Consider the following 23,632-nt stretch of genomic DNA (forward strand, 5'->3'; position numbering starts at 1 on the left):
TTTAGCTGCAAAGCCCTATTTTTCAACATAACCGCCGTTCAGTGCGACATCGTTACGCCACCTTACTCGGAGAGCCTGTATGCCCGCGTGATATCACTGTGCGGGTCGATGTCGGAGCAAACGTCTTGTTGCCTCAATAACCTTCCCATTATCCACGTACTGCTTCTCGTAGGGTGCATCCTTCATCGAGGCAAACAGATGGAAGTCAGAAGGTGCGAGTTCCGGGCTGTAGGGTGGGTGAGGAAGAACAGTCCAATGAAGTTTTGTGGGCTTCTCTCGGGTGCGCAAACTTATATGAGGCCTTGTGTTGTCCTAGAGAGGGAAAAGTTCGTTTGCTGAGAGCAGCACAGTGCAATTGAGGGAGGACATCAAAGAGAATAACCGCTGCAGAGTCCCAGAAGACCGTCGCCATGACTTGACCGGCTGAGGGTGTGGCTTTGAATGTTTTTTCGGGGAAGGAAGAGGTAGCGTGGCACCACTCGATGGATTGCCGTTTTGGTGAACCCACGTTTCAAAGCCTGTGGCGAAGTTTGAGAAAACACTGTCTCGATCAGTCTCGTAACGTGCAAGCAGTACCGCACACATGGTTCCGCTTTATGGTACGAGGTGCGCTTGGAAAGTCAGTGCAAAGTCCGAGAGATGGCACAACCGGCGCGTATCGAAGTCATGTTTAGTTACAAGCATCTTTGGAAAGAATTTACACTAAGTTTCAGCCACATTGGTCTATTTCTTAGTGTTTGGCATTCGTGTAAATCAAGGAAGTCGAGTGATTGTCAAAAAATGGACGAAAAATAATTTCATGTGCTGATTACTTTATGAAAGTCAAAACGCCTCAGGAGACTAAAGAGAAGCTTGATAAACATGACGGTGACTCTGCACTTTCGATTAGAACAGTTTATAAGTGGTTTCAAAATTTTTGGAGTGGCCATATGGGCACAAGTGATGCTCAACGTTCTGGACGCCCTGGGGAGGTTACGATTCCAGAAATCATTGATAAAATCCATGATATGGTGATGGATGACCGAAGAGTTAAGGTGCGTGAGATTGCTAGTGCTGTGGGGATCTCGAATGAACGGGTACATAATATTTTGCATAAACATTTGGACATGAGAAAGCTATCCGCAAGATGGGTTCCGCGATTGCTCACGCTTGAACAAAATCGGAATCGTGTGAAGTGTTGCAATGATGGTTTGCAGCTGTTCAGAGAGAATCTGCATGACTTTAAGCATCGTTTCGTCACTGTGGATGAATCATGGATACATTACTATACTCCTGAGACCAAACAACAATCTAAACAATGGGTTACCAAGGGACACTCTGCACCAAAAAATGCGAAGACCATTCCTTCGGACGGAAAAGTTGTGGCGACTGTCTTTTGGGATTCGCAAGGGGTAATCCTCATCGACTATCTGGGAAAGGCTTAAACTATTACACTTGCATATTATTCGTTGTTATTGGACCGCTTGAAAACCGAGCTGCAAGAAAAACTTCGGCGATTGAACCGCAATAAAGTCCTTTTCCATCACGACAATGCACCAGCACACACCTCAGCAGTTGTGGTCGTTAATTTAATGGAAATATGATTCCAACTCGTTTCACATCCCCCCTGTTCTCCAGACTTGGCTCCTTCGAACTACTATTTGTTCCCCAATTTGAAGAAATGGCTGGTGGGACAAAGATTTTATTCAAACGAGGAGGTGATTGCAGCAAGTAATAGCTATTTTGCAGACTTGGACAATTCCTATTATTCGGAAGGGGTCAATAAATTAGAACAGCATTGGACGAAGTGTATAAGTCTAAAAGGAGACTATGTTGAAAAATAAAAAAGGTTTACCCCAAATATGTAAGTAGTTTTTATTTTTGCACGGACTCTTCAAACGCCCCTCGTATTCAGTTAAGAGGCGAGGAACAGAGCGGACATACATCTTCGAGTACCCCAACTGGTGGACGAGTACATCAGGACTAAGAAAGGAGGCGTCCAGTTGTGGAGAGAGGTATTTCAGTGTGATCCGTCGATCACCTCTACTGAATGTGTCCGCTCGTTCCAACACTGTAGAGCGTGCGCTACCAAACGCCACATGGTACATCGGAAACGTTTGCTGACCTTGTTGCGAAAACCAGAGACGCCTCGCCCAACAACTCAGTGGTTTTGTTCACTGTCAGGTTTCCTTAGACGTTCTGTAAGCGCCTTTGAGTATCTGCTATATTCTGATTTTCTGAACTCAATGACAGCTCTCTGCTTGCAAAGCACCTCCGTTACAGACGCCATTTTGGAGGCTACGTATAGTGCCGCGATCTACTGGTACTTATGAAACTGCAGAGGCTGAGGCAAGAGAATTCCACGATGTCCCATAACAAATTCCCCATTTTTCAAAGAAAACTATCTGAGAAAAAATGTTCTCTATCACTTACGGTACGCCCCTCCTATGAACATACACAAAGTATCTTTGAAAGGTAGAATTTACTTCATTTGAGCTGTGTTATACAGCAGAAATCAGTGGAATTCTCAGATATACCTTTGTGATGTGTTCACATTGCGATGAAGGTCGTCACATAACTGAAGCCCTGATGATGAAGCTGTGACTTCGAAATGTACATTGTCAAACTAAAAACGATACTGAAAAGATAGTACACGAATTTTATTATAAAGTCTTCCAAAGTTTTCTATTTACTTCATGAAGAAGTTTTCCACGAGAGAGCAATTTTGTCAGAAACTGTGCTGAAGTACTGTATTACAGAAGTGGCTGCTAAAAACCCAGAATCTACTCCACGAGACGGAGTCTGCCGCTGTTTGCTGTTTCAGCCACGTTTTGCTCGTACAGCAGGCAGACCTACCCCCGCAACTCCTAAAAAGTTTCCGCCACTGACAGCTGCTTCTTTTTGAGACCGCCAGAGCGCTTCCAAACAGCGAGTCAAGAGAGACGCCACAGCGACACACAGAAATGAGGAATTCGTTATCGGGTTGTTTACTCTGCGAGATGGGCTCCTGCCTGAGGAACCGCGGCCACGAGGATTCCGCAGTCATGTGCCGCCAGAAATTGACAAAACCACCGCAGCGACGAGTCATTGAAAAACCCTCGTCGTCACCCAAACGTTCACACTTGGTTTCTTTCGTAATAAATATGCTTATGTCAGACAAATACCAGTATCATCATGGACACTGGAAAGCAGTTATTGTCTCGCACAAAACATAAACTGTGCAGCTGTGCAGGAATGCAGTCCGTCTCCATGGCCATTCTGCATCATCCGCATCCATATTCCAGGAGCAATCTTCTTGCATTCGAATTTTGCTATTCCATTCGCGAGTGATTTATGGGAAGAATATACAGGGTGAGTCACAAACTATTTTCACCAAGAAAAACTCCGAAAGAGTGATAGGAGCTGAAAAGTTTGTAGGACAAAGGTTGCAAGGGACTACGGGGGCCATAATATGACGCTGGTTTTTTGTTGCCAGGTGGTGTCTCTTCAGAGATATGTCGCTTCGGAGATATGAAGGTCAACTTTGGTTTTTTAAACGGGATGCTATAGTTTGCTACTTATTTTCTCATAGCGGCTATCGAGACGAATCCAGTGATGTGTTACAGTAAGGTCTTTGAAGGGCAACGGAGGTCACAAAGGTGGCATGAACGTTTATTTACAGAAGGTGTTCGAAGTGATGGCCATTGGTATCAATGCAGAGCTGCAATCTTCTTATCATGGATTGACTGGTATCCCTTATCACATCGGCACTTATCGAAGCATATGCTCTGACAATTCTCTCTCGCATATCTTCAGGTGTAGTTAGATCGTCTTTATAAATAATGTCTTTTACGAATGGCCACAAGAAAAACTCCAGGGACGACAAGTCTGGCGAACGAGCCGGCCACGAACATCTCCTCCGCGTCCTGCCCAATGATTTGGGAATGTGCCGGACACCCATCGTGTTGATACCATATTCTGTTCCTTGTTCCTAAAGGCATTTCTTCCAATAACAGACATAATCGTGTAGCAATGAGGGTACTTCCAGCCATTAAGATTTCCTTCGATGAAATAGGGGCCTATAATTCTGTCCTACAGGTTCGCATACCATACATTCACCGACCACGGTTTTTGGTGTGCAACGTGCCGCAGCCAAGATGGATTTGCAGTTGCCCAATAACACATGTTATGCAAATTAAAACTTCCATGGTACGTGACTGTAGCCTCGTCAGTAAATAAAATCAAATTAACAAGTGTGTCATACCTCTGAATCTCAAGTTGAGCCCATCGGCAGAATTCAGTGCGACACATAAAATCCGTACCAGTTAATTCTTGGTGTAGATTGATATAGTAAGGATGATATTTATGGTGATGCAGAACACGAACAACACTACTCTGGCTCATGCCAGATTCTCTTGCGATTTGGCGCGAACTAATACAAGGATCTCGAACCACAGTGGCAACTTTCCTCTGCCGAATGTGTTTCCGAGGCGTTGAAGATCTAGTTATTCTCGATTAATCATACACATCTTTAAATGTACGACGTGTAGGGTGAGTACGTTGAGGATATCTTTCAGCGTGTAAGTCTCTAACTCTAACTGAATTTCGTTGGCATTCTCCGTAAATGAGAAGCATATCGACTTGTTCTTCGAAGCAATACAGCATTCACATTCCCTTGAGTCGACCATACTAGTCTTACCGTTCCTATTAGTGTTGTATTGCGAAACCGTCGAATTGTGTTTACATTGCAATGGCACGTTAGATGGATACCCCGTATTCGGCAAACATTTACTATTTGCACAATATACGAGAGAGAACTGTCAGAGCATATGCTTCGATAAGTGCCGCAGTGATAAGGAATACCACTCAATCCATGATAAGAAGATTGCATCACTGCACTGATACCAATTCTCATCACTTCGAACACCTTCCGTAAATGGACGTCCGTGACACCTTTGTGACCTTCGTTGACCCTCAAAGACCTTACTGCTACACATCATTGGATTCACCTCGATGGCCGCTATCAGAAAATAAGTGTCAAACTATAGCATCCCATTTAAAAAGAAAACAAAGTTGACCTTCATATCTCTGACGCGATCCCATACAGCAACAAAAAAACCAACGTCATATTGTGTCCCCCCGTTGTCCCATGGTACATTTGTCCCATACGCTTTTCAGCTACTATCATACTTTCGGAGTTATTCTAGGTGGCAATAGTTAGTGACTTACCTTGTATATCACTAAGCTTCGTTACGAGCTTAAATTTCCCCTAGTGTCCATCGTGGTCATGAGGTGTGCGTGGGAGGAAGTAATAACTTCCCGAATAACACCTTCCCGACTCCTCTAGAAAGACAAGCTCTCGAAATTTTAATAATAAATCTGTCTGTGATTCACATCTCCTGCGTAGTAACGCCAGCCACTGTAGTGTGTGTGGGTCTCTGTAAGTCATTCCGTCTTTTTAAACGATACAGGGACGAAACGCACCGTTCTTCGTTGGGTCATCTCTACCGCTACCATTAATCCAACAAAATAATGCTACCGTAATGAGAACAAATTCAAGAATTACACGAGTACGTTTTAAGCAACTCCTTTAGTGGAGGAATTATATTCCCTATGGATTCTACCACTGAATCTCAGCGTGTCACCTGCTATTCTCACGAACTGTCCCATGCCGTCATTCGACAAATAATAAAATACGTATGTCCAGTCATTTTATTCCACATATTTTGAAGGTGAAGGGAGAGAGAGGGAGAAGGAAGAGAAGGGATGACTGATGTCAGCTGCATCATCTAGTTACATTCAGCACGTTAGATTTATTTACGTTCCGAGTGAACCAGTTCGTGCACAAATATTCGATTCTCTGTAGGTCTTTTTGCATGTCGTTGTAGCCTACTGGCGTTACAGATTCCTGTGTTCAACAGCGTCGTTCGCAAACAGCGTCAACCATTAGACGCTTAATGTACATCGTGAACAACAACGCCCCCCCCCCCCCCCCAATAATACACTGTCCAGTCGCATTAATATTGCCACCTCTCAAAAGCGTGAAAAGCCCTCTTTTGCGAAGCGGACTGCTGAGAGACGAGTAGGAAGGGACTAAGTGATGTCCTGGAAGGTGTCGACAGGGACGTGGAGCCGACAGTAGTGCTGTGAGCAGCTGTGCTAGAGTTCTCGTTTGAGGGCCCATGACGCCAACAGCCCGATCGAAGTGGTCCCACAGACTCCCCAGGAAGTTTAGTGTCCAGGAGAGTATGGCAAACGCATCCTGGTGCTCTTCTAAACACGGACGTACACTGCGAGCTGTGTGACGCATTGCATTGTCCTGCTGGTAGATAGTGCCAAGGAAAGCCAAACTGCGTGTAGTGGTGGACATGATCCCTCAGGAATAGATGCATACTGCACCTTCCCGAATACGAGACCATCCAGGGAATGCCACGAAAACATTTCCCAGACCAAAACGCTCCCTTGATTGCTGCAGGGTGCTTTCTTTCAGACGTTTCACGCCGTATACGCCAATAGCCATCTATCCGATGAAACATAAATGGTGATTCATCTCAAAAAGCCACCTGTCGCCGCTCAGTGGACATCCAAGAGCAACATTCGCTGAACGGTCGTTGAGGACACACTGTTCATAGCCCCATTGTTCCTCTGGCCGGTCAGTTGCTCAACAGCTGCAAGTCTGTTTGCCCGTACACATCGTTCACCCCTGTTATCTATTGCCCGTGGTGCAGCGCAGTTGCCTTTATGCCAGCTTTGGATAGCCCCATTTTTCCATATACGGAATACTTTAACCACGGTGGCACACGGTTTGTTTATAAACATAGCCATTTCGGAAATGCTTCAACACCTTGTCCGTAAATCGAGGATCGTGCCCTTTTCGACCTCAGATGAATCGGTCTGTTTTCGCATTGTGACAATGACTGCACTGTTTTCCACATCCCCACTACACGCTTAATACAGGGTGTTACAAAAAGGTACGGCCAAACTTTCAGGAAACATTCCTCACACACAAAGAAATAAAATATGTTATGTGGACATGTGACCGGAAACGCTTACTTTGCATGTTAGAGCTCATTTTATTACTTCTCTTCAAATCACATTAATCATGGAATGGAAACACACAGCAACAGAACGTACCAGCGTGACTTCAAACACTTTGTTACAGGATATGTTCAAAATGTCCTCCGTTAGCGAGGATAAATGCATCCACCTTCCGTCGCATGGAATCCCTGATGCGCTGATGCAACCCTGGAGAATGGCGTATTGTATCACAGCCGTCCACAATACGAGCACGAAGAGTCTCTACATTTGGTACCGGGGTTGCGTAGACAAGAGCTTTCAAATGCCCCCATAAATGAAAGTCAAGAGGGTTGAGGTCAGGAGAGCGTGGAGGCCATGGAATTGGTCCGCCTCTACCAATCCATCGATCACCGAATCTGTTGTTGAGAAGCGTACGAACACTTTGACTGAAATGTGCAGGAGCTCCATCGTGCATGAACCACATGTTATGTCGTACTTGTAAAGGCACATGTTCTAGCAGCGCAGGTACAGTATCCCGTATGAAACCATGAGAACGTGCTCCATTGAGCGTTGGTGGAAGAACATGGGGCCCAATCAAGACATCACCAACAATGCCTGCCCAAACGTTCACAGAAAATCTGTGTTGATGACGTTATTGCACAATTGCGTGCGGATTCTCGTCAGCCCACACATGTTGATTGTGAAAATTTACAATTTGATCACGTTGGAATGAAGCCTCATCCGTAAAGAGAACATTTGCACTGAAATGAGGATAGACACATTGTTGGATGAACCATTCGCAGAAGTGTATCCGTGGAGGCCAATCAGCTGCTGGTAGTGCCTGCACACGCTGCACACGGTACGGAAACAACTGGTTCTCCCGTAGCACTCTCCATACAGTGACGTGGCCAACGTTACCTTGTACAGCAGCAACTTCTCTGACGCTGACATTAGGGTTATCGTCAACTGCACGAAGAATTGCCCCGTCCATTGCAGGTGTCCTCATCGTTCTAGGCCTTCCCCAGTCGCGAGTCATAGGCTGGAATGTTCTGTGCTCCCTAAGACGCCGATCAGTTGCTTCGAACGCCTTCCTGTCGAGACACCTTCGTTCTGAAAATCTGTCTCGATACAAACGTACCGCGCCACGGCTATTGCCCCGTGCTAATCCATACATCAAATGGGCATCTACCAACTCCGCATTTGTAAACATTGCACTGACTGCAAAACCACGTTCGTGATGAACACTAGCCTGTTGATGCTACGTACTGATGTGCTTGATGCTAGTACTGTAGAGCAATGAGTCGCATGTCAACACAAGCACCGAAGTCAACATTACCTTCCTTCAATTGGGCCAACTGGCGGTGAATCGAGGAAGTACAGTACATACTGAAGAAACTAAAATGAGCTCTAACATGGAAATTAAGCGTTTCCGGACACATGTCCACATAACATCTTTTCTTTATTTGTGTTGAGGAATGTTTCCCGAAAGTTTGGCTGTACTTTTTTGTAACATCCTGTATACCCTTCACTGCTAGTAATCAATAGTCATTCTTACGGTGCAACGTTGACATCTAAATTTTGTAAAATTTAACACCTTCTTCTTTGTTTTAAATTATTACAGAGTTTATAAATCTCAACAGCCTCTCTCTACATGCGCGCATGATTATGCTATGTTTTCGTTATGACGCTCGTCTCACCGAATTTTATTTCATGTTCACCCTTTTGGTAAACATGTTCCGCTACGTCCGCTATACGGTGCCTTCCTGATACATCCCAACAGCATCAGTCCGAAAATCCAATATCCCAGAAATGGAGAACTATGGGCAACTGAATTTTCTGGATGTTTCTGTCACCAAGCAAGGGGACAGGATGTTGGGCCATGGATGCATAGGGTGAATGTAAATGACGCGCATACTGATCGTGACCTTAATAACGTTTATAACCGTAATTCGAGACAAAAAAAAGAGAGGTGCGATAAAAGCCTTGGTAGAGAAGGCGTACAAAATTTGTGAACCGACTTATTTAAAAGATGAGATTGAACATTACAATAAGTGACATTTCAAATGTTATGGGACAACTAATTTTGTCACATAAATCGTTGAGTAATCCTTAGACACAATTAAATATTTGAGACAGTATATAGATTTATAAAGTTGTACTGCAATTGGAAACAAGTTCTTTGCCGTCTAAAAGGTTTACCCAACACATGCTGAACGTCGTTCAGCGTTCAATGGTGAGTGATATCGCATCAACTTTATGTAATACTAAACAGTTACAAGAAAACGTGATTAACGGCGGCATACACTCTACGGAAATCCCAACATTAACAGCGAATCATAAGTAATATCATTGTTCACATTACTCATCAACAGATACTTGTACACAAAGCTGTACTTTAAATGACATGGTCAACGTCTTCGTTCTGGATCCGGATGCAAACCCAGAACGTAAAGCCATTGATACCCAAGCAAAGCTTTGTGTCTTATCGAGACTCGATCACTAGGCAGAAGGAGACGTCAAATATTGACGTTTGCATCAGTATCAGTTATCAATTATCAACTTGAACGTAAATGACGATAATGTTTGTACGAAACCAGGAACCCTAACAAGACAATTACCTTCTTGGTTATTAACCTCGAAAGTCGTTGTATATTGTTGCATTGTCAAGGAACAAAGGTTGCACATGTTTAAAATTGAAATGCCATCATGTAATGCTGGAGACAAGGATGTGAAACCAGCACCTAATCGGATGGTTGAATAAGTACGTAAAATCAGAATGTAGATATCACAGTTTGTCACCAGTAGTGAGGTTGGAACCTTAAATGTCGACTGAAGTTATATTGCCTGACCGGGATTCGAACCCGGAGCCTACCGCGGTCGTTGTCTAACCATGAACAGACGAAAAATTTCCAATGTTGGTCCATCATTTGCGAGATGTGCGCACGTTTAACTAGAAATAAGGCGACGAAAACGTCTATGCTGACTGAGAGTCGAACGCTGCACACATGGATATAAAGACACGTTAATAATCAAATTCTTATTCTGTAGTAGCTAGGAGTAGCATCTTTAGTTGCAAACCTTAAGGCCTTTCTCATCCCGAGTAACGTGTGGCCTAATATCTGCGATATCATGGTGTTAATTTACAAGTGGATTGGCCGCTGTAAAGAGCAATGTTCTCTTCTAGTCGTGTATCATTGAGATGTAAATGAAGTGCCTCAGCAGAAAGTAATTTCCGTCGTGCAGCACGTATTGGTTCAAATGGCTCTGAGCACTATGGGACTTAACATCTGAGGTCATCAGTCCCCTAGAAAACCTAAGGACATCACACACATCCATGCCTGAGGCAGGATTCAAACATGCGACCGTAGCGGTCGCGTAGTTCCAGACTGAAGCGCCTAGAACCGCTCGGCCACCCCGGCGGGCTACATTTACATTCCTCTTAGTTGTCGTGGTTGAATACACGTTTTCTTAAGGCTACATCTAATGCAGAGCGCTTACAAGAAAGAATAGTTTCCTGCGTCATGCTATTGCTAGCTAGGTGAAATATTTTGTGGTAGATATGTTTAAAATGAATGTATTTTTGAACCTATTGTTCGTCAAATATTTGAATGAATCGTCAACTGTAGGTGTGCCTGCACATGTTATAGCATAACAGGTGTAGCTGCGTTAGTTTCTACTACAGACTTCGGTAGGTTAGGTGTAACTTTTGATCCTTCAAGGGGTGATCATGCCATGCGGCCCGGGTCTGTATTAGCCGCGGCTCGCGAGCTACAGGCCAGCCAGGCTGGTCGAGGCGAGACGGAAGTGAGCGAGCTGGCGGTGGCGTTGGTGGGCCAACAGCCCGGAACGAGCCAGCACGGCTGCGCCCCACGCCTCTGCCTCTGCCGCTCCGTTTGACGTAAATATGTTTACCTCCTCTCCTGGCATCAGTGTAAGAGCGGCAAGCAGAAATACACATCAGGCAGTCTGTCGTAATGGCTCACTTGTAGAGGTCTATTCGAGATAAAGTCGTCGCTCTCATTGACGAGGGAGGATGTTCCATCGGAGAAGCTGGCAGACGGTATGGCGTACCACATACCACTGCCACGACATGGTGGAGGATCTGCCTTGAAAGAGGCGCCACCAACAGGGCTCCTGGCTCAGGCAGGAAGAGAGTGAGCTCACAGCAGGAAGACATGGACCTGGTGTCTAGGAGCAGAGAAAATCCCTTTCTGAACGCGAAGCAGTTGCGGCGAGAGACCAACTTCCCCGGCTCCAGTGACACGATTCGATGAAAGGTTGAGGGACGCTGGACTGCATGCACGACGATCCGCCGTGAAACAACAGCTCAGCGAAGACAACGTTTCATAGCGGCTAGCATTTGCGGAGCTCCATCTGAGGGCGTCGTTGGACAACGCCATTTTCAGTGATGAGGTGTTTTCCACCAGTAACGACGGTCCACGAATCGATTACAGGCCGCAAGGGAGTCGCCATCGCCGCGAATATATAATCACGACGAGAAGAAGTGGCCGGATATCTGTTTCCTGCTGGGGTTGGATTTCTGCGAGAGGACCGGGAATTCTTCACAGGATAGAAGGAACTCTGGGCAGCGTGCAGTATGCCCACATATTGGAAAACATGATGCTTCCGTCAGTGCGAATGCTGTACGCAAAAGGGGACGTCGAATTGCAAGGGGACCATTCTCCCATTCACAAGTCTGTATTTGCTCAGCAGCGGCTCTCCACGATTGGAGTCAACGCCATGGACCGGCCGCCACGGGCTGATATGAACCCCATGGAAAACATGTGGGCTGAGGTCGCCAGAACATTAACAGAGAACTGGCCACGAAACCAAACAACTACTGCGGGCGCTCTTTGAGATGCGTCCTGGAAGCCTGGGAGGAAGTTGCTTCTTCCAGCTGTTACGTCCAACGGCTCATACATTCTATTCCAAAACGCATGTTGGAAGTACAAAATAATGAAGGATTCTGGATAAAATATTAGAGTCCTTAAAATGTTTTGTTATGTCTTATTTTTCGCCATTTTTCCTCATTGGGAGCTAGTGGAAGATCGCGTGGCAACATAAAAAATAAAATATGGGTTAGTTTTCCTTTGAGTTGCCTTTTTAATTCAAGTGGGTTTCTTTTGAATATACAGTTTGTTAAATATTCTATTTTGATTTCATTTATACCCTGTCTAGATACTTACAAGCTAATCAGCGTAGATGGACTCTGTCACACTAGTTTTTGATATTTCAAATACATCTCTCTCTTCCCCTCCATCCATGAATACACCCTCCATCCTCCACACAATACGCAAACGATTTCATATTATGTTTACTCGTTGTTAATATCTCCTCTATTCTCTCTCACACTCTATGACACTATCGTCACAAGTGCCCTTCTATTCCATTCCCTCAAAACTTTATAAAAAAATCTAGCGGTTTCCATTGACGCTACATTTTCTCTTTTTATTGCTGCTGTCTTTACTCTCTATCATTCCTCTGAACACCTATGAAACCGTATTCTTTGATCTCCCCTTCCCTATAACCCACTCTTCGTTCTGAAAACAGTCCTTGCTTATCTCTCGGTCCTAAGATAAAACGAACTGTGACACACATCTAAGTAAGCAATACTTTGCAAGCATTTCACACTTATATTTTGCACTTCTGTCCATTCCCAGATCCCGCCCTCCTTCCTGTTACCCGTCGCTTGACATCTGCATCTACATCTAAATGAATACTCTGCAATTCATAATTATATGCTTGGCAGGGGGTTCTGTCGTCTGGTGGATTAATCTAATATTGGTGTGTAAAACGTGTAGGTTCACATCTCACGTCCGGCGTAGATTTTTAACACACACAAGTAACTCTCCTTCACCCCTAGTAACGCCAAGTGCAGAACGCCAGTAAGCTCCGTAGTTCAATATCCGCAGTAAAGATAACATCTCTTCGCTGCCGAGTGGGGCAGAGCGGCATTCGTTTCAGCTGTGACAGTTGGAGAAATCCCGGAAGACAGAGACTCTGTCACCAGCAAGCCGTCGTAAACTAGAAAACGTATTTCATTTAATGTACCAATGGTCATGTAATTTCACAGGGCTCTTACTTTATTTGAAACTGAGATGATGAAAATTGTGGTACTGGACTGGGATTCGAATTCGATTTCACTGTGTTCCCCAAGATCGCAAACTCTTCTGCGCCTCCTCGAAAGGCACCCATCTGGCTTCGAATCCTGATCAGCACAAAATATTCATTATTTCATTTCAAGCCCTAGCATGTGCACTCCGAACTACTAGTGAAAAATAGTTGCATTTTCAACGTCTCTTCGTGCGTTGTCAGCTGTAACGTGTTCGTTTCAACTCACAGCTGCATGATGAGCTTTTTATCACAACATTACAAGATCAAACGTTTCCTTACATCTTTCAAAGTTTAAACATTCCTCTCCATCCTACTGGCGAAAACGGATTTCGGTTTGACGTTTTGTTCGATGTGATCACCAACGACGATATGTTGTGGATTCAACTTCTAGCCAGCAGAGTATTTTCCATCACATCATTAAAAGTACAAACATGCCACTCTTGGCTATTACTGGAAAAGAACTTGATAGTTCATGTGTCTTCATGACCACGTGTGCGGGGTTTGAATTCCATTCAGCACAGAACTTTTCGTCGCCTGTTGTCTAGTTAAACATGCGCACATCTTGCTACTAGTGAACCAACAATAGCTATTTATCGTCCGTTCCTGGCTACAAAACGACGGCGCTAGATGCTAGGTTCGAATCCCAGTAAGGCAAAAACAATTCTATCGTCATTTAAGCTTCACATCTCGCTATTGGTGAAAATATTTGATATTTAACTTCTGATTTTACGTACTTCGTTAACAATCCGATTAGGTGCTGGGTTCGCATCCCTGTCACAAGCTTTAGATGATGTCATTTCGATTTTCGACATGAGCATACCTTGTTCCTTGTGAATGACACGATATTAAACGTCGTTGGGGGTAGTTCCCAGCAAGGTAACTGTTGTGACAGGATTCCCAGCACAGTACAAACATTTTCGTCATTTATTTTCAGGATCTGCATTGATTACTGATACTGGTGCAAACGTCTATACTTCACGTCTCTTTATGCCTAGTGAACGGGTCTCAATAAGGCACAAACAAAGCTTAGCTTAGTTACCAATGGCTATAGGTGCTGGGTTTGAATCCAGGTCCAGAACGACGACGTTGGTCTTGTCATAATTAACGTTCGAATTTGTGTACACGTAGCTGTTGATGTGTAATGAGAACAATGATATTATTGGTGATTTGCTGTTAATGTTGAGATTTCCGTAGAGTGCTTGTTGCCGTTAATCGCGTTTTTTTACTGGTTCGTCCAACATCCAGTTTCCAGACCACTCGCCGTTGAGCGACGTTCAGCATGTTGATGGAAAACCTTTTCGAGAGCGAAAAACTTTTTTTCCAATCGCTGTACAGCTTTTTAGCCCCATATATTGTCTCAAGTATTTAATTTTGACTAAGTATTACTGTACTATATATGTAAAATAATCCGTTTTCTCATAACTTTTGGAATGTCACTTGTTGTAATTAAGTTTAGTTTATGAGTGTTATTGGGTGTCTCATCACTAAGAACGTGTTTTCCAATATGTTTTGTATGACGATATTAGTTGACGATTAGACTGACTGCCATGAAGAACTTTGGTCTCTAGTAGTCTCTTAGGTTCCCATTGTGTGTAGTCAAATGACTGTACCCCACGGGGCTTTGGTGTTTAGAAAAATGGTTGAAATGGCTCTGAGCACTATGGGACTCAACTTCTGAGGTCATTAGTCTCCTAGAACTTAGATCTAGTTAAACCTAACTAACCTAAGGACATCACACACATCCATGCCCGAGGCAGGATTCGAACCTGCGACCGTAGCGGTCTCGCCGTTCCAGACTGCAGTGCCTAGAACAGCACGGCCACTTCGGCCGGCGGTGTTTAGAGGACCTACTACACAGCTACGTTATGTTGGTTGTATTCGGCACTGACCCACTTTTTTTGCTGTCAAGTGTACGTTCACAGAAGACGGGAAGGTGTTAAATTAGTCAAAATTTGTATGTCAGTGTTGCACCGTAAGAGTAACGATCGATTACTTTCAATCAAGAATGTTCGCATTAGCAGAGATAATCTCGTAGCCAACGTTCGGTGATGGATTGTGGTGCCCTCTACACTGCCTATATATTCGGCGCTCCCTCGAGTTATGGTTGCAGTGCAAGCTTGCTACTCTCCTTTAGAATCTCGACTTAAAAAAATGGCAAGATAATGTTAATCAGAACACAGGGAGAAGTTGTGATCTAAATGACAATAGATTTATTCATCCTTAACATCACAAGACAGCAAAAATGACTGAAGAGATTCGAATAATAGAGAATTGTGAAGGTGGTTTGATGGACCCTCTGCCAGGCACTTAAATGTGATTTGCAGAGTATCCATGTAGATGTAGATGTAGACTAAAGAAGCGTCACACAAACATTTTTATTTGACAAACGCTTTCACTAACATGGGGTCTATGGCGAACAAAGTGATCAGCTGGGGATCGACACACGACACTAACTGGAACACTAATTGCTTTATCTGACTTCATACACATGAATACGGCTTATGGCATAAAAACTAGGCCACCATCAACCATCTATATTCTACTGTTCCAAAGAGAGAAAAATATGGATCGAAATAACAAGGTGCTGAGAAACATATATTGGATCCCTACGCCATAGCAGCGAATACTTTACCCTTCTGCTGGTCGGGGTGCCACACCACAATGCGTTCGGTGACTGAAGTCATGGACGGCCGCAATCTGTTATTAATTGCGCGCTCCCTAAAAATGCAAGTATGCGGTCTCGCGTTCGGGTAATTCGGAACGCAGGAACTTCCCTATGAGCCTGTGGAGCCCTAGTGGGTTCCAGTGTGCGGTTGGACCCGTTTCCTGGTCTGCCAAACCAATTTGATTCCGTGCCACGACAATGCGTGACAGAATATGTCAAATGTTTGGACGGCCGATTCAAGACCAATAAGTAAGTACAGCCAAGCATCACTCACATCACAGGCTCTAAGTGGCACACTAGCAAAAGACACAAGTATCTCCATTCAGGTAGAGACCTGCAGTTCCTTACTAGCGAAGTGATCTTCTGTTTCCGTCTGCTTTCCTCCTCTGCTCAGTAGCAAAAGCCCATTTACATCTTAGACTTCCCCCATTTTAGCACAAGCCAATCACGAGCTGGAGCATGGCATTAGATACTCTGCATACACCGATTTGACCAATCAGAGACTTTAAAGTTAATTAGGAGACATGGATAAAAGATTCAGCTTCGTGGCCCTCTTTCCCATGCACTTACGCCATGTCTTTTGCTAACAACATGACCAGGGTGGAACCACACCCCTCCATAGAAAGCTTGTTATCTCCCCTGTTGCGTCCATTTCGAAGTTTCCAAAGAATGGCCATAAACTCTATAAAAGCCTCGTGCTTTCAAAAATATGTTTTGTAACAGTGTCTGGACATCTGGGCGCCAGTGACGTGTCCCACAGAAATGTGCAGAATGCTCACAGTTGTCTTGTAGGCTTCCTGCCTAACAAGGGCCCATCCTCTGCTTTATTGCTGGTCTACAATGCGCTGGCCATTGCAGCTTCTTGGCGCTAGTCAGTCTACCTGGACATGGATGTCGACCGACTGGCGCCGACCAACGTGTCTGCACAATGAGACTGCAGAACTCTGCCATCCGGAAATGTTTCCAGCAGAAAAAATGCGCTTCCCTCGGCCCACCGTCTCTGTGCTTTTACTGCAGTCGTTTAAATCGTCGCCCTATTCCTTTGAGTGCACGTAAAGCTTACCGTTATTCCTTCCTTAGAGCACGCAAGCAAAAGCATTAACTACTCCCCACCATTTCATCATGATTTATGAAGTCAAATTGCAGTAAAGATCATATTCCCTAAGAACATGAAGCAGCGTAACACTGAATCAGAGAGTGCCCTGCATCTCTCAGCAGTTCGCCGCTTTATATATGAAAATGTTTCCTGCAGTCGTAGATGAAACGTTAGAGTAAAATTAAATGCATGAACCACAGCCTGTCATATCAGAAGTTTTAAGTGAAACCCCTGAGCCTGCTTTGTTGTATCACGAACTGAAAAGTTCCGGTGACGTTAGACACACCCTGTAGCCATCATGTTGTAACGAGAAATTATGTTAAAACAGGAACATACACCGAAAAGCCACTCAACTGCGAAACATAAAATCACAGTAAAAAGTTTATTTGTTAGCTTATTATTAAAGTTTGCAATACCATCTGGAATATTTCAAAGTGTATGCCACTGTTCTGAGACTGTAACGAGCAACGACATCTGTTAGTATCAAAAGGAATTGTTCATATAAATATGGTCATTTCAGTCTGAACCCTTTAGTATTTATTCCTCTCAGTCACGAAATTAAAACAACAATGAAAGTCCAATGAAGCTTTGTGCAGATGTTAGTGCAGCCAGAGGTGACAGTTCCACGCATTGTAGACCCTCAAATGAAATAAAATTTTTAATCGTGGTTATTCCTGTTATACAATGTACGCACATTACCTAAAACTTCTTTATTTTCTGTACATTTAGGTGTCATAATTTTAATGATCATATGTGTTAATTGATGAAAACTTAAACACAGAGACACGTATTAGTGAACTTCTAAAACAGTTAAGTAGAGCTAGTTTTGCCCTTCCCATAATTGCTAATCTTGTAAGCAAACGTACCAACCATCTGACATATTTTGCATATTTCCACTCAATAGTGTCCTACGAAATCACTTATTGACTGTAAAAAAGCGAACAGTAAGAAAAATATGGGGTTTTGACCTACGTACATCGAGTAGGTAACTTTTCAAGGAGCTAGGCATTTTAACTGCGCCGTCATATATAATCAATCACTATCTCAGAAGAACGGTAATGATCACACAAAGAGGGAGAAAGGCATGAGCTAGCTTCAAGTTTTGTGTCGGGCCTCGTTTTGCCCGACATATTGCAGCAACTCGTCGTTGCATAAACTCAACAAGCCGTTAAAAGCAGAAATATTGAGAGCCGCGTGGGATTAGCCGAGCGGTCTCGGGCGCTGCAGTCATGGACTGTGCAGCTGGTCCCGACGGACGTTCGAATCCTCCCTCGGGCATGGGTGTGTGTGTTTGTCCTTAGGGTAATTTAGGTTAAGTAGTGTGTAAGCTTAGGGACTGATGTCCTTAACAGTTAAGTCCCATAAGATTTCACACACGTTTGAACATTTTTTTTTAACAGAAATATTGAGCCATGGTGCCCCTATAGCCATCAATAATTGGGAAAGTGTTGCCAGTGCAGGATTTTTTGCGCGGATTGTACTCTCGACTATGTCCCCTAAATGTTCCATGGGATTCAGTTGGGCGATCTGGGTGGTCAAATCATTCGCTCGGCCTGTCTAGAAAGCTCTTCAAACCAGTCACTAACAACTGTGGTCTAGTGACATGTGGCGTTGTCATCCACAAAAATCAGATCGTTGTTTGGGAACATGAGGACCATGAATGGCTGCAAATGATCTCCAACAAACCGAACATAACCATTTCCAGTTAATGATAGGTGCAGTTGGACAAGAGGACCAAGTCCAAGCCATAAAGACGCAGCCTATGCCATTATGGAGCCACCACCAGCTTGCACAGTGTCTTGTTTACAACTTCGGCCCATGGATTCGTGGGGTCTACGCCACACTCTAACCCTACCATAAGCTTCTACCAACTCAGATCGGGACTCATCTGACCAGGCCATGGTTTTCCAGTCCCCTAACGTCCAACCGATATGATCACCAGCCCGGGAGAGACGCTGAAGGCGATGTCGTGCTGTTGGCTTTCGCGACGGTCGTCTGCTGCCATAGCCCATTAACGCCAAATTTTGCCACACTGTCGTAACGGATACGTTAGACGTACTTCCCACATTGATTTCAGCGGTTGTCTGACGCAGTGTTGACCCACTGGACCCGGCATTCGGGAGGGGAACGGTTCAAGCCCGCATCCGGCCATCCTGATTTAGGTTTCCCGTGATTTCCCTAAATCGCTTCATGCAAATGCCATGATGGTTCGTTTGAAAGGGCGTGGCCGATTTCTTTCCCCCATCCTTCCCTAATCTGATGACCTCGCTGTTTAGTTCCCTCCCCCAAAACAACCATCTACGCAAAAGCCTCTGCTCTCGCTCATTAAGTACGGCCGTCAGCCACTGCGTTGCCCATGGTGAGAAGTATTGCCTAAAATTTGGGATTCTCTGCACACTCTTGACACTGTGGATCTCGGAATGTTGAATTCTCTAATCCGAAATGGAACGTCGCACGAGTCTAGCTGCGACTATCGTTCCTCGTTCAAAGTCTCTTAATTCCTGTCATAACCACATCGGAAACCTTTTCACATGAAACGCTGTCCCAATACTTTAAGTACAATACTACAGCGAAAACCGACCTTTATTACCCGTTGCTAAAGCTGTCAGTGCCTCAGAAAGGAGCTCCATACGTAGCACAAAAATATTTTGTTCATTTGACGAGTAATATAGCATGTCTGTCAGATAGCGAAACAAGTTTTAAATGTAATTTAAAAATTTAAATTATTTCTCCTGGACACTACTTTATAAATTTTAACGTTAATGATGTATACACATCCTGTAAACTCGCTCCACATCATTTCTATAAAGGAGTTGTTCAAATGACCTACGGAATATGTAACTAATTAACCGTATAAAGGACTGTCTCTCCCCGTCTGTAGTCTCTTTCTCTTGGCATTGTTGCAAAGGGTGTGTGTTGACCTTCTTATAATTCTTAAATATATTCCTAGTTCAGCATAGGTAGAGTACTGTGCACGCAGCCAGTGAGTCACTTGGCAGGCCCCCACCATGGCCGGCGCCGTCCTCGCCGTGGCCGGATGCTCCGCCAGCTGTTACTACCGCCTCCTGCCAGTGCTGCCCCCAGCCGCCTTCGCCGCCGGCAGGTGGCTGTCCACCGTCTCAGCCCCCACAGAGGTGCCGCCCCGCTCTCCGTCTCAAGAATGGCTCAGCGCGAGGCCCTTCGAGGAGATACCCGGCCCGAAAAAGCTGCCCATCGTCGGTGGCCTCTTGAACTTCCTCCCCAAGTTTGGTAAGTTTTGTTTTGTTTTAAGACACAAAGACAACAAGGTCATACGCTAAGGTGACCACATTTTCTAGGCTCAAATTCGGGACATAAACATATTTCCTAGGCCCAAATCCGGGACACATTAAAAATCTTGCAAAATATGCTATATTTATTTATTTATTCATTATATGAGAAGAAGGTTTCAATTAAATGTAATAAATACAAAATATCAGTTAAATTTGTTACAAAGAAAAGCACATTTAAATTTTATTAATACCTTCTAAGATGAATGAGTGTGATTAGGGTAACTGTATTTATCTGTGCTGTGAATTTTCTTTATCAAGTGTGTATTTTTCAACAACATATGAAAAAACTCGACACAAGTTTCATCATAATTTATTCTACTTACTAACATTGTTTTCATGGTTTCTACAGCCAACTGTGTTTTCTCACTTGTCCACATGTGTTGCACACCACTTTTTCTTTTGAGTCCGAAGAACTAATGTCACTGATAAATGGAAATTCTTTCTGCAATTGTGCATTGAAGGAGCACTTGCGCTCCTTTGAGCTCATTCTTGCGAAGAAGTATTGTTATTGTTATTGACGAGGAAAAACAACTAAAGTTATCAAACGTAATATACCATAACACGACGTAACACAAAATTCAATCTGATATAATATGGCGCACACCGATTCTAGAGACCAGCATACACTGCGTTGGCGACGCCAAAGTCAACGAGAGCGTATATTATTGTTCGTCTGTTCGAGTTACTTTCTATTTCGTCTGCATGTTTGCTAAAAAACCTCCTCTGCCTCTTCCATGGCTATCAGAAAATATGCAGATTTCTTCCTTCTTCTGTTCGAGTTACGGTTAGAACTGTTTCGACCGCACGAATGCGTTCGAGTAAGACTTTTTCCCAGTTGCCGTGGTCTCTGACTGCCCATTAACTGTTCGAGCTGCGGCCAACACGTGTTTGCACAGTAGAAACAGTTTGATAACGGTTTCGATAATTTGTCGTACCCTCTTGTCGAATAATTTCCCACCATAACTAAAACTAATAATAAAATATACCGACACAGGTGAAATGAATGTCTAATTCGGGACAAATTGGGTCACGATTGTTAATTTCTGGACAAACAGGTGTCCCGAATTACCTCTAAAAAGATTCGGGACAGACACACAAAAATCGGGACTGTCCCGAAAAAAAAACGGGACGGATGGTCACCTTATCATACGCGCCCATGTCAGAATTTAAGAACACCAAGACAAAGACGAATTAAAAACGACTGCACGTTAATCCAATCGACGGAAGAGAAGACAGCTAAAAACAGAGATGTGGTGAAAGTCTATAAAATACGCCATAGACAAACGGAGGTCATGAACTAAAAATTAAATGGCATTCGCCATATTGCTGCGATGGATAGAAAGTAAAACGCAGTCGACAGCCGTCACCCCTGTCTCTAAAATGGCCACTAACTCAGACGGCAAATACAAACGAAAACGTAAGTGGTTAATAAAAAGGACAATCCGTCAGGAAACGACGGACCACCAGAGGCTGAGCGCAATGAGTACAAAAGTGGTGAAGGAGCACCGCTTAACAAATGGCGATGGCTAAAAATATCTCCTCAAGGCGAGAGGGCCGAGAGGTGGTCTTCTAAGTCTCCGGGAGAGGCGTAATAACCCAGAACTTGTTCCCATGATGCCAAAGTGACACCACCTGCTGACAGACGGCAACACAGAGATCATCGGAGGGAATGTAAAAAATAGTGGTCTGAGATATGAGTATTGTATCCTTGGCAGCAGCGTCAGCAACCCCGTTTCCTGTCAAACCGACCTGACACGGGGCCCACATAAACATCACAGTGGCTCCATCGGGAGTTAGCAAGTGACAGCTTTCCTGGAAGCCCATACCGAAAAACGTCAGTGCTAATGACGGAGGCACACCCGACAACACGGTCAGTCTGATAATCATCAGTATACACAAAGGTACTATCACGAACTTCCATGCGAAGGTCTTGAAACTGAGGGGATAGAGCGAGGCTAGTTCGGTAAGTGCAGCCACTGCCAACACCTCTCGTAAGCGACTCAGCTATCGGGACTCAAGCTCCTTGAAAAAGGGACATTCTTTAGGCATTCTGCTGTTAAAGATGCGAAATTCTGCGATTCCAGCATGCACGCTTTCTCGTGTGGTCAATGTGAATCAGTGAGTTGTTCTGCCGACGGAGGCAGATAGAAATCTGAGGTACATGAATATCAGTGATTATTAAAATTGAAATAAATGTCTACGATAGACAAGCAGTGGATACGAAATGAGGAGACGAATATTAAACACAGAATTCAGATAAAAAGAAGGGATCTCAGAGTTATTAAGCAAGTTGCGTTAGAGTATGAAGCTGTTCGACTGGTAAGAGTAACAGTCACACGCCAATGATAAGAAACGTTGTCTTTTTCGATGTCTCATCTAAACTCTAGTAGTGGAGAAATTTCCAGACTGACTATCAGCAGCGTGCAACTAGCGACGACAGCAGTTGTGAACTGGAACTAGTTAGAGTTGAATTTTTATATAATAATCAGGGACTAAAATTACGAACGTGGTCCATGTTAGTTACTGAATATATAACATTTCCACACCGCCATTTATTAAGGTGCAATTAATAATAATCAAAGTGTGCTAAAAAAAGTCGAAACAGGAAGATGACACTGGTTCACTGTAAAAGTTCACAGCTATAAAGCTTCCCCTGTTTACTTGTATGTGAGTTTGTTTCTAATTAAATATGAGTTCGCTAATAACAGTTGAAATGTAGGTCGAAGACGGAGTAGAAACTTATACAGACGTCCTTAAGACAAATCACATCTTTCGAACACACTAAAGGGAAGGCGACTATTCCACCGCGACAGTGGAACAGCTCTGGTGTGAGTCACAGCAATATCCTCGTTATGATGTAATACCTGCACTTAATTCATGAGACGTTTTGACAGCACCTTCATCTGTTGTCAGTTTCACCATTGCGTCAGCGATTACAGGGAAGGAGGGCACTAAACACATAATCTATTGTCCTCTGTAACCACAAGAAATGACCAGTCTACCACCGAGTCTTGTGAAGTGCGGTCTATAGTTAGTGTGAAGCTTTTGCTAGCAACAAAACGATGTGGTGCAACACAAACATGTATTCAACTTTTTAGCCACCAGACAAACAATGATATTAAAAGTTTTTTTTCCTAGATTTAAGATTCCTACACATGCGTTGCATAGTACAGGTACGGTGTTTTATAATTATAAGTACAAAGGGGTGACAACAGGACAAGGAAATCCTAATCCTAATAAAAGTAGGGCTGGAAGCCAGAGGTTTTCCGATCCGGCCCCGTTTCCTACCTGGCAGTCTTGATGGTCGTTTGTAGCTTCATTTTCTGTAACACTGGCTAATACACTATTTGGATAATGTTCCTTATGGTGCAACGATGCGTATATGTAACATGCGCAACGGTCCACTGACGAACTTTCATTGGACTGTTCGGGAATACGTAGCACGAATCTTCTACAACAAGCATATCGGTC

The 23,632-nt window shown here is 44.0% G+C and overlaps 1 protein-coding gene across 3 annotated transcripts in view; it reads left to right on the forward strand.

Annotated features, from left to right (window-relative positions):
* LOC124795172 (probable cytochrome P450 301a1, mitochondrial) overlaps positions 1 to 23,632 on the forward strand; it is a 230,169-nt gene that overhangs the window by 19,285 nt on the left and 187,252 nt on the right. For 2 of the 3 annotated variants that reach the window (XM_047259069.1, XM_047259067.1), the window contains exon 2: positions 19,850 to 20,099. In XM_047259069.1, coding sequence (XP_047115025.1) covers positions 19,859 to 20,099 — 241 coding nt within the window. In that variant the 5' untranslated portion in view covers positions 19,850 to 19,858. Of the gene's footprint in view, positions 1 to 19,800; positions 20,100 to 23,632 lie in introns of all 3 variants that reach the window. The other variant, XM_047259068.1, reaches the window with a different exon arrangement.

This window comes from Schistocerca piceifrons, chromosome 4 (assembly GCF_021461385.2).
Source record: "Schistocerca piceifrons isolate TAMUIC-IGC-003096 chromosome 4, iqSchPice1.1, whole genome shotgun sequence".
Taxonomy (NCBI): domain Eukaryota; kingdom Metazoa; phylum Arthropoda; class Insecta; order Orthoptera; family Acrididae; genus Schistocerca; species Schistocerca piceifrons.